At 36.1% G+C, this 12,231-nt stretch overlaps 1 protein-coding gene across 4 annotated transcripts; it reads right to left on the bottom strand.

The window, feature by feature from the left end:
- Positions 1-1,182: 1,182 nt before the first annotated feature.
- On the bottom strand, positions 1,183-11,948 carry LOC104893375 (uncharacterized). 4 transcript variants are annotated; one of them, XM_010679472.4, is made up of 10 exons: positions 11,828-11,948; positions 11,431-11,502; positions 11,274-11,348; positions 10,234-10,341; positions 8,511-8,591; positions 5,236-5,305; positions 4,058-4,149; positions 2,049-2,090; positions 1,842-1,922; positions 1,183-1,492 (listed from the first exon to the last, which is right to left on the bottom strand). In XM_010679472.4, exons 1-10 carry the CDS (start codon positions 11,852-11,854, stop codon positions 1,421-1,423), a joined length of 720 nt encoding a protein of 239 aa, XP_010677774.1. In that variant the 5' UTR covers positions 11,855-11,948; the 3' UTR covers positions 1,183-1,420. The 4 variants fall into 4 exon arrangements, with proteins under 4 accessions (XP_010677774.1, XP_010677775.1, XP_010677776.1 ...); XM_010679473.4 differs by having other exon boundaries at positions 10,258-10,341; positions 11,828-11,947; XM_010679474.4 differs by lacking the exon at positions 8,511-8,591.
- Positions 11,949-12,231: the final 283 nt, after the last annotated feature.

The following is a 12,231-nucleotide window of genomic DNA, read 5'->3' as shown; positions in this document are numbered from 1 at the left end:
AAAAAAACTCGTTAAAAGCTAATTCATGTACAAGCTTTACTTGCTACTGGAATAAATGGAGGTTGACTTGTCAAAAGCGGTCAACGCAAAGGTTGACTTATTCTTGACAATTTTTCCTAAATATTAATGTCTAATTAAGTTTCAATTTGTGCCTGACTAAGTGATTTAGTGAGTTTAACTAAGGCTCCGTTTGGTAGGGCGTAAAATATTTTCAGTGTAAAATGATTTTCATGGAAAACAATTTACAATGGAAAACATAATTCCAAAATTAGTTTTCCGTTGTTTGGTTCGATGTAAAAAAAAAAAAATGATGAAATGAAAGGAAAATGAAAGGGAAAGTAAGGAGGTAATGATAGGAGTGTACAAGAGAGAGAAGGAAAATAGTTTTCCCTTCATTTTGAAAGGAAAATGATTTTCCATCCTTGGGAGAGTAATTTTACCCCAAGGGAAAATGGTTTTACACTCTTTTGTCAACCAAACAATGTAAAACTGAAAATAGAGGAAAACAGTTTTCCGGGAAAACGTTTTACACCCTACCAAACGGAGCCTAAGTAAAGTGTCAGTGTCTTCATTCTCTCTTCACCTTCTTACTCTATTCCACTAAGCTATTATTAATCCTTGTAATTTTGGTTTTTGATTAAGGAGACTTTGAGTGAAGTTCTGTACGAAAGAAGTTTTGAGTGAAGCGAGTTAAAGTGAGAAAACTTCAAGTAAAATTGAGAGGAACAACTGTTAACGGAACAATTGTTCAGGAACTTGAATTTAGGAACTCAAGGTGTGGCTGTGAATAGAATTAAGTTGTAACAAAGTTGTTTGGCCTAATTAGTGAAAATGTTGAGTTTAAAATCTCTAATAGTCGAGGTTGTTTCTTCTTGTTGGGCCCAAGAAGTATTTTCTCGTAAAAATCCCTCATGTTTCTTTAACTTGTTTCTTTGTTTAAGTTTTATAATTTCACAAAAAATTACATGTATTTCCACAAATACAATACACTCCTCTTGTATTGTTCCAGCGAAATTCCACCCTTAAGCTATGAACCTAGTGAAATTCCACCCTTCAGTATTAATCTAGTGGTTTTTATGAGATAGTGAGTGGCTGGTTTTGTTTAAATTTGAAACCTAGAAAGGAGTTTGGTTTTCAGAGAAAATTAGGTTAGATTCACAAAGACTATTGAATCATACAAAATGAGAAGTACGGACTGCATATTTTATACTGCCTTCGCATAGAAAATGGGTTGACATAATCGTCTAAAAAATGCATGATGATATACAGACAAAAGATACAATTGTATCACTAACTGCTCTATGTTCTGCTTCATCAAAGAAACTAGCTGATCATGACAAAAGAATGCGCAGATGTTTCTGCTGCTAGCTAACAAGAAACGGCAATATTGTCGATGGCAACTATCATTATAATATCTGACCTACAGTGACTCTGATATTAGTCTCTCAGCTACTGCTTTTGGAAGTCCCATCACACTGTCGGTTGTCCCAACCTGCACAAGTAACCCGCATATAACTCAACAGACTTCGGAAACCCTATGGTTCTGCAAAAGAAGCACTAAGCGAAGGCAACCAAATTGCTTCTTGATCAAGATCCTAATAGTTGATAGCTTCAATGATCAATCGTTATGTACGAGATGATAAATAATCTTTTTTAGAGACATCATATCCAATTGATGGTTATGGTCCAAATATGTTATATTCGTGAGTCATGAAATGGGATTTTGCTATTTGTTGCACCTCATGCACATAAGGTCAAAAGTTTTCACTTTTTTTTCGTATCATACAAGGCAGGCCGAACATAACTAATACTGAGATGAATGCAGAGAATAGAAGACCAACCACTTCCTTAACCAAGGGTAATATGAGAGGATGTTCAATTATTAAACCACCAGCAACGCCCAGCACTGCACCCTCTTCAATCTACAAATTGAAACGAAAGGACTAAGTGACAGGAAACATCTTTCAGATTCATCCTCACAGATTTTTTGCTCAATGTTTGAAAGACTTCGGGAACGAAAAGGGTTTTGCGGATAGGGGAATGCTTACAAGCTTGTCAATAGTTTCATCTGGTATCTCATCGAATAGAATCTGCAAATATGTCAAAGCGTCAGTTCTTTATCCATGAGCTGAAGGGTTAAGGAATAGAGCTCTGGCAGTAAAAGCTCCAAGCTAAAGTTAGAGCAATTGCTGACTTCCAGAGCCATTCTAAAGCTTAGCTTGAACCTCAAAGAATAAGTATACAAACAAGAAGTTCACTAGTATATTCACAAAACTTCTTCAAGAAACGTCTAATTCCACAGTATATAGCTGATGAGCACATAATGTATTATCCCCCCTCCCCCCCCACCCTTAAGATCTATTTCTTGATTTATTAATTTATCTTCTGTACATTTTAGCCACTTTTTGATCCATTTGTATGTTTGAAAGCATTATGGAAAGAACTTTCAGGCTTTCAGCTCATTGGAGGAAAACGAAACAGATAAGATGAGCAAATCAACGCCATAGACAAATATGGAGGACCATGGTCATTGGGTTGCTTTGAACAAAAATGAGTACACCCTTCACTTCTCCATTGATGGATTACATTTAGAAAATCATATCTTTCTATTTACAGTTAATTTGGAGGTGAAACCACATGTAAATGAATGTAGAGTCTGGTAGCTTTCCAACAATAGGTCATGTGACAAAATGAAAAAGAAACAAGGGAGATCTAGAAGTTTTCATCTGAGCTGTCCAGTTAACAGTCAAGTACTGAACTTCTGGTGTTTTGGAGTTTTGCGGGTGTGTTTTGTTTACCTAAATTATGCTGAACTAGACTTATCAGAACTGATTACACCTGATTGGACCTGATGTCTACACAAACCTGGTTGGGACCTAATTACACCCTGATTGAGTAATGAAGGGCATGGATACCCCATGCCATTTGCACGGGCAACCTATGTCCAAGTAGCAGTTAACTGTTTTTTTAGCTTTCTTCTACGACATCAGTTTTTGACTTGGGAACCATTAGTCAGTCGTTCTTAGCAGTAGTTTTACAGTAGTTTCTTATGTAGTCTACTCTCAAAACTAAGTTTATACTTTTAGACACCATTAGATTAGGAATTGAAGTTGGATTTTGAATTTCTACAAGCATCCAATATCATTCTTCTGTTTGTTCCTTCAAGTTCAACTTTATTGACGAATTTACTATGATTTTTAGTTTAAATCCATTCATCTTAACTATGTGTGAGTAGCTGGTTCATGGAAGCAGGGGTTAAATCTCTTGAATTAGCAATAACGTAAATATGAGGTACATTTCCTTGAATTTTATCACTGGTATATCATCCTATGGTGCCAGTAAAGGCCTTATCCGGTTCCATATTTCTCATATGGAACGTGCATTCAAAGATGATCCCTCTTACTAGGAATTCTGGTGATGGCGCATAGGTATTGCCAAATTCAGAGAGGAATTAGCTTGATTAACTCGGTCAAGAAAGTTTATTGGCAGCCTTAACATCTCTTAAAAGGCATCTATTGTTAATTAGAGTTGGATATTCTTCATTCCTGATTTTGGTCATAGATCTAGGTATTTGTAGTTTACTTAGTCTCTTTCCCAACATATATTGCTTGGATACATGAACTAAAAGCTCAATAGGAACTTGCTAGCTCATTGCAGAATTGATCTACTTTCCCTAAAACATGTCAGAAGGATAGTTAAGTTTACGTGTAATAGGCTAACTACAACCTTATCACTTCACAGTAAGATTTATTGATCATCAACAACTCACCATCACAGCTACAACAGAACTTACAGAAGGACAAATGAAGGAAATATAAAAATATAAACCTTACATCCTTTTCCCAGGAGAGGGGGGGGGGGGGGAGTTGGGATGGGCTGGTCTAGGTGTTGACAGGAGCAAATGCCGATATTGCAAAAGGCTTCATATGATAATGAGCATCTTTCATTCTTTCCATTTCAACACACTTTGGGAGCAATTATCATCTAGCATGATTATGATGTCTCAGTAACTTAAACACCCTGAAGAAAAAGAAATCACAGCAAAATAAATATATACCTCCACTTTGTCCCATTCCCCTTTTCTGAATCCTGTCTGAAGGTTTGTCACCAGAACAGAGCTGACAGTTGAAGCCTTGCTGCCAGAATAATCTGTCAATTGGACAAATGAGAAGCAGTCTGAGAAAATAAACATGGATGGTGATATTTCTCGCTTTATGAACTTCGTAATTCTATAATACTTTTCGCTTTACAAAAACAACAACAATATCAAAGCCTTTGTCCCAAAAGATGGAATATTACTAATCAATTAAGAATACCTAAAATGGCAAGCATTTCAAAATTGGGGGAGAAATTTTAAATATTGTCTAACAAGGGGAAAGACCAACAAGTCCACCATTGTATACCTGTTGATTTAAATAATTAATATCTAGCACAGGTACTTCAGTTAATGTTATATAAGTATGGCTATTAGCCCCAGAACTACCCAAATATTTATGTCCTTGTATTTTCTGTATGCACTTGAAAACCTGTCTGCTTAGACCTAGCTTTTCTCTAAAGGAAAAATCAGAGATCAGATAAGTCAATAATCATTGTTCTTGATATTTGATTCGATATAAGATAAATGGAAGAAATTACATAAAATCAGGTAGAGGGGATTAAATGGATCATTACTCCTGCTTTGCAATATGCACATCTATTACTGACAATAAGATGACGATGTAGATGAGTCCAGAGGAGGAGGTATATGGGAAGAATGTTATAAGGGAAAAATAAAATATTTGAGCCCTCTGTAAGCAGAGACTAACAGAAGAAGGATGGAGATAAAGAGTTTGAATGTAGTGTGTTATATACAGAAAACTACTAAGTGGCACTGGTCCTCACTTTCTTTCCTTACTCCCCCACTTTTCCCATTTATGTTCCTTAACAGCTTAAGAGTCCCCTAGAGCACGAAAACGCCTCTACTGTTCAAAAACTAGATAACTACAGAAGCACTTAGCACACTCTCAATCTAATCAAACCATGGACTCTTTTAAAGGTGGTCGTCAAACGAAGGACCTACTGAAGCAGAGCTCGTGTCTAATCAACTTAAAAAATGACTTAAAGAAGGCAATTGAAGTTTATGAACAAACATAAGTACAGTTCTTGGATATGCTCTGTGCACAGTTCTAGATTTTACAAACAAGTAAACACATGACAAGCAACACACATTAGTGGACAATGACACTCTTTACAAACCTTTCATATACCGCCGTGCTTCCTCTTTACTAGATGGCTTTTCCCTTACCATGCCTTCATAAACCACCACCTGGAGTCACATAAAATGAGATATAACATATAAGCATCAATCCCCACATTTCCCACGAAAATCAATTTATTCACAGTGAAATGAAGTGAGTAGATGTTAGAAATACACAAGTTACAAATGCTCAATTTGGCTTTCCTAGATTGAAGATGCAAGTTAACTTAACGTCATCCAATATATATAAACCGAAAGAAAGGAATAACGTTACGAGTAAAGCATTTAGTTTTTTAACCTTTGATTTAGCATAGAACAAATTATATACTTCCTCCTTTTAAAAATTGTTGCACCAATTTGCATAGTGTTCATTATTCACATCTTACACTTTATTTGATTGTCTTCGGAATTTCTACATTGAGAAAAACATGGTCATATGGGATCTTGTTAGATTCATCTCAGTGTATAATTTTTTAATTTTATTGATATTTAAAGATATTAATGTTTGAAACCATGCATCGGCAAGCGTCAAAACATGAAATGGTGTAACTATTTTAAACGGCGGAAGTATATGTGGACACGTAAGTTAGTCTTGGGTTTACACTAATAATGTACACTGGTAAACAGCTCAGACTAGAGCTTGCTGAAGATAGATTCATATGTTAACGCAATAAACATTATTATTTTTTATTTTAAATGACCTTGAGCATGTATCAAGCCATGAAGGTGCTCATTCATATCAAGAAACAATTGATTAAATCTTCACTTAATCATTCATTCAAAAACTATAATGTTTTGTAGAGTTACTAAGAGCTTTCTTTATCTTTAAAATTGCCTTTTAGGTGCAGACAAGCAATTAGTGAACTCGCTTAAATGAGGCGTAACAAGCAAAAACCCCTTCATGGTCTCAACTTGAAGTCATGAATCTTGGGAGGGTCCTTTATGTTCATTTAGTTCTCGAGAAAAATGCACAAAGCTTGGACAGTTGTACACCATGAAATAGGTATTGCTCAACTCCATTACACTTTGGCTCACTTACAGTTACTACCCAACTCAGGGGTTTTACTGATGATCTTTTGCAACAATCAACAAAAAGCCATATTTTTTTTGAGTATCTTTGTAATTAATGTTGAGTAGAATGCGCTTTAGCTTTGTCCATCTCAAAATATATTCTCTTGCTGCCTGAAACTGATAATGGCAAAGCATACATAACGATCTAAATGGTAGCTATTGAGGTTATACAGTTAATTAATAGCAAAAAGATCAACCTGTGGTCTGTGTCCAGATATATACCTATGTAGAGTACAAAATGGAAGTTTCTGATTAAAACAATCTTTATAGTTTCCATTTTTATTAGTCATACTATACCAGTACATTAGTCCTTCTATGAGTTCATCTTGCCAACTACATATACCATACATACAAAATAATATTACCACTGAATATGTAAATGAGGAACTAGCTTCCAGAATTTCATTCCCTAAATCCAAGCCTGCACTATTGAGTGCTTCTGAGCTGCATCTCCAAGAAAAACCTTATAACAAAGAAACTATTTTGGTGATCTTTGAATATTGAACTATATTTACATAAACACCAAACACTCCACGTCTTACCCCCAATTGATGTTATTGACTTTGTCCCTCACAGGAAATCGGTAACAGAAGTTGTAGATTATAGGCATTAAAAAGCAAAAATGTCTAAATAAGGTAAATTTACTATTGTCACACGAAGTGGACCAATATTGATCTGAAGACTAATATGAAAGGCTGCAATAATTTCCACATAAAATCAACTCTAATTTTACTAGCTAATTGTTTACTTGTTCATTGTATGTTTAATGTGGTAGAGCTATTACTTGGTATACCTTAGTTAAGTGTATAATACCCTGCTTAAAAGAGATGACGGCGAGAGCTAGAGAAGGTTGTATCCTCTTTCCCCAGCATTCTACACATTGGACACATATCTCTCTAAACCAGAAAACCCGGATCCTATTAAAAAAATAGCAAGTCTTATGTAAGACTGCCTTACAATAAGAATATGCTAAGACCACCTCACTTTGTGCCCTAAAAGGGTCACTTTGTACATCAAAGGGGTCACTTTTAGATAATGGATCACCTTATACCTCAAATGGGTCACTTCTACCATATGTGGCCTCTCTAAAAGTCAGCCTCATCTAGCACAAATTATGATAAGGTGGTCTTACATGAGGTTTTGTAACTAAAGAATGCATTAGATGTTTTTCCACAGTACTATAAAACTCAAACTAATCAGCTGATTGTAGATATGAAAGACTAGAAGAAGCTACAAAGGAGAGGATCAAACAGAGGTATGAATAACAAATTATCTGTGATAAATCTTGCCACATTCATTAATATAGTGTATCCCCAATAGTTTGCAGAAACAAGCTCTTCCACAATTGAAGGGGTAAGCTTGTGTACGCAATATTAAATCCCTACCCTGCAATAGGAATAGGGTAGTGTGGATAGTTTATGATGGCATCTTTAGTACAGCAAGTTATTGCTCTGAATTCTATGATGCACTTTCACATTTGTATATAAGGGTGGATTCAAAATAAGGAGCAGAGGAAGATAAGTACTTTCAGCAATTCATTTCAGGACTCAATATTTCTAATAGAGAAGACTGCATCAATTGGACCGTGACATATCACCAACAGAAACTGCTCTCTGCCTGACAGAAGTTTTTAAGTAAGAGGACTACGTCATGATGATAAACAGAAGGAAAATCTATTAATTAGTGTTTACGATGCTGCTAAAGCTGCTTTTTCTGGTTGGTGAAATGGATAGTGTAATAGGGTATTGGAGGTCATGAGGTTTGTACCCGACGGAAGTGCGGCAAAACTGCCTCTCCTTTTGATGATCTCAACTTTTTAGCCACACTAAGGGTGTGTAGCCTAGATTTTACAAGATAGTACAGTTTACAACTGAAAGCATTCTTGGCTATACACTTGGATACACTCAAAAGCTCAAGAAAGCACCTCAAGCCCTCACCATTTAGCAGTTTTGGCTTTCTCCTAATCAAATTAGGTCTTGGCTAAAGTATCTGTTCTTTAATACTTTGGTTAATTTTGTCTGAGATTCTTTATGTCTGCTTCTCCTTAGTGTTCTTATCAAACATTATTTAAAGAACAAAAGAGGCGGTATAGTGCATCCTGTTCTATGTCAAAGGTGAATAATTTCCACAAGAAAAAAATTGCAAAGACTAACTGGAATATGATCTTTAAAGGAAAGAAACAAAAAGGGGAAACTAATTATACTTGGTCGCCTGTAATTAAGATAGTGGGTCCAGCATCAGTTCTGAGATCACCGTTGGGAGGCTTTGGTAATGTGGCTTCTGCCTGAGAAGATATGGCGATGAATAAAGTAAATATGGAATCAACGCAACCTTTAACAACAACCACGGCCATCAGAACAGAGTAGAATGAATTGTTAAAACAAATTCGTAATGCAACAGAACTGCTACTATTTTCTAGAGTTGTGACTTGTGACCATACTCCAAAAGAAAGCTCATCAAACATAATGCAAAACTAATGCAATCAAGAGTTTGCATTTCATTGCAACCACAAAGCTAGAGGGAGAAACAAAAGAATTACGTGCATTCGGAAGATCAGAATTAACCAGCAGATACATATTCATTAAATTGGTTTCTTCAGCGAGTTAGAAAAGAAATACGCAGGAAGTTATCAAGAAATCCAATCGGCCTATCCATAATTTTACAGTCAGCTTGATCCAATTCTGAAAATGATGACTGAGCAAGACAAATTCAGCCACTGTGCTTACTTTCAACTCAATTGCACATCATTAACTGAAAAACAATAGATGGCCAGAGGCATCACCAGACCTCATGTAAATTACCTCCCACAAAAAAAAGGATTCATTAGGTACGGATAATGCTAAGTGTACATATAATATAAGAGACAAAAGTTAGAATCCTAAGAAGTCAAGGGAGGCAAAGATGACCTGGATGGAGGGATGTAAAAAAGGATATGATCATATGAACAATTGCAAGAGCATATAACACTAGATAGAAGAGACTGGAGATATTGTCACTAGTCACTGAAGATATACTCTTGGTTCATACAACCGTCCCCATCCTTTGGGATTAATCTTCGATATTGTTGTTGTATTAGCCTATTAGGCATGTTTTTCAAGAACTTGCCTCAATTAGGAAAGTATATGTGAACATCCCAAGTCATAACAATGATCCAGTCTAATTGTTGCCCTCAAGTGGTGTTTTGAACCCTGACTGGCTCATAACTTCTAATAGACCATCGAGAAGTGACGAGAACATCTTTTTCTTCTTTTTTTTCAGTGAAAGACAGTTACTTTAGAAAAAAATTGCATGTGAGACACTTGAGGCAAGAGTAATTAATAATGTCAAACAAGATCGTAATAGAGCAACTTCATGATAATAGACCAACACAGCCGCCATTATCCCCTTGGTTTTTATGGAATTTAAACTGAAAGTAGGACAAGGACACAGAATGTTCAAAGGTTGACAAGGAATTAAAATAGAAACAGTAACACAGTATTGCAATTCGCAACATGAAGTCAGCATTTGTATAAGATACTTCCTTGCTAAATTACAATGGTTTATGTTCTGTCCAGTGCTATTAGTAGGTCACTGTAGCTTTCTCTCTTCAGAATTTTACAATCAACCCCACACTACTAAGAGTGACCTTGCTGATGTCTGTTTAAACAACAGTTAAGAAAAGAGGAATTAACATAGAAAACTTCAGTGCGATGAGGACAGGGGGCCATATCACTGAATATAGCATGTTAAAATTAACAACATCAGCAGAACTTTGAGCATGAGTCCAACGTTGAGAACGAAAACAATCAGAAATAGGATGCCTATTAAAAAAAACTCAAGAAGTTTCTGGGAAGAGAATGCAAACCTCCTAAGAAGACTGCATCTTAAAACGTAATGTTTGACTAATATTATAAGTAATTTAGACAGAAAGAAGCAACAGAGCATACAGGTTTAAAGAAGGGAATGCATACTGTGTCAGCTGAAATGAGAAGTGTTGGCTCACTATCATTCACTTGTATATCAGCAATTTGAAGCTTTGAGATGATGGCATCAGCCTGAAAGATATCCACAGTTCACCATCAGGCTTGTACGAGTTGGCTTCACAAGATAAAATGTGTTACACGTTCAAACGAAGAATAGGGAATGGTGTATATAACATAGAGTTTACAAGGACACGTAAACACGTAATTTTGCAATATGTCTTATATTAATCTTATATAAACTAAATATAGTAGTGTCTCTGTGTCTGATTCTTGGACGGTATAGCATTCACACTTGGAGTGTGTTTGGTTGAGACTTTGGGAGCAAAACATTTTCTTGAAGAATTGGTTTTCCCATTTTCCTTGTTTGGTTTGTAAAGTGTGGAAAATTATACTCCCGAGGATGAAAACCATTTTCCTTTTTGCATAAAGGTTTAGAAAAAAATGCCACATTATCCTCTATTCATCACCTTCCTCATTCTCTGATGTCTTCTCCATCCATCATATACTCTCCCTTTTTATTTATTATATTTCTTTTTTCTTTAACTTTTCTTGTGAGGAACCAAACAAGAAAACAAATATAAAAATGTATTAGCTTTTGCAAAATGTTTTTCATGAAAAATCCTTTTCCATTGAAAATGTATTCCGTCAAACCAAACTTAGCCTTGGAGATGAAATCATATGAAAGGACTCAAAATTAGCTTACTCCACCAGTGAACACAAATGTATCTGATCTATCCTCGTGCTTAAGTCAACTTGCATTAAGTATGCAAACAGATAACGGCAAATGTTCGTGGCATGCAGCATGCTCATGTCACCTCCAATTGCAAGATGTCAATATAACAGTTATTCTTGTAGTGTTGAACTCAAAATTCTTCATCAGAAAATCCGAAAGAATTTATATTTCTGATGAAACCCGCAAAAAAGAACAACATATTCAATCAAACGTCCAATAGAATCCAATAAACACATAAATCATAAACTTCAAAAGGGAAGAAACATTACACCTTAGCCTCAGCAAGAGCCATAACCAAATCTTCCGGTTTTTCTTTGCGTATAGCCTTTTCATCAATATCTGCAGTCTACAACACAGACATGAATCAGCAGAAAACCCCTCCCCACAAAGTGAGCCAAAGAACAACAGATACTCAGCCACAGGTTCACCATGATTGTAAATTCATAACCCATCTGCTCCAATATTTCCCTACGTGCTTTTGATTTAGACCCCAAAATTATCTGCACAAAACTCCAAAAATGTAAATTGTCAAAACCCAATCATAGGCTCGGCAACTTGTAACAAGAAATCTCCAAAATGCTATATATAATTCCATTGAATATCAAATAATCACCCAAGTTTGTTCTGGAAATTTGATAATCTAAAGTATTAATAATCAATGTGCAAGATTTAAGATTTAAATAGCCAAACCACATAGAAATTTGAGCTAATGTATCTGAGCAATTCGAAATATTTAGCTTGGTAAATAAGCAGGGTACCATAGAGTAAAAGAAAACGCCTTGTTTTATCCCAAAAAGAGAGACAGAGAGAGGAGAGAGAAAGTACCTTGAATGGATAAGCAGTGGAAGCCATTTTTAATGGGTCTCACTTGAAGAAGATGAGCAGGAATGATGCTGCAAAGTGCAAATATACAAGAGGTGATCAATAAATATTTAAATAGAGGTGGGCATGGGCCGGGCTGGCCCAGCCCGGCCCGCTCTGGGCCCGGCCCGCTGTCCATGACATGGGCCGTGGGCTGCAAACGTTACAGAAATTTAGAATTCAGCTCGGCCCGACACGATCCCGGGGAAATGGTCCGTCCAGGCCCGTGATCATCCTTTTCGTAACAACAAAGTAGCTTTTTGCAGAAATAAGGTTGAAAAAGGGTCTCCGCCACACATCATGTATGGGGAAGAGTTGTGGTCATGTATTAAAGACTTGCCAAAGGCTACAGATGGGCCAGAAGCACT

Source organism: Beta vulgaris, chromosome 5 (genome assembly GCF_026745355.1).
Source record: "Beta vulgaris subsp. vulgaris cultivar EL10 chromosome 5, EL10.2, whole genome shotgun sequence".
NCBI lineage: Eukaryota > Viridiplantae > Streptophyta > Magnoliopsida > Caryophyllales > Amaranthaceae > Beta > Beta vulgaris.
The sequence above is the reverse complement of the archived record's forward strand: the minus strand, read 5'-3'. Positions and strand labels throughout refer to the sequence as shown.

Bases quoted from the DNA above. Each gene is read 5' to 3' on its own strand.
- LOC104893375 (XM_010679472.4), bottom strand. From the start codon at position 11,854: ATGGCTTCCACTGCTTATCCATTCAAG. The intron at 5,306-8,510 runs GTATAATTAGTT...ATGTGACTCCAG, and splicing joins TCTTAATTACAGGCGACCAA to GTGGTGGTTTATGAAGGCAT. The intron at 1,923-2,048 runs GTAAGCATTCCC...TTCAATTTGTAG, and splicing joins ATGAAACTATTGACAAGCTT to ATTGAAGAGGGTGCAGTGCT.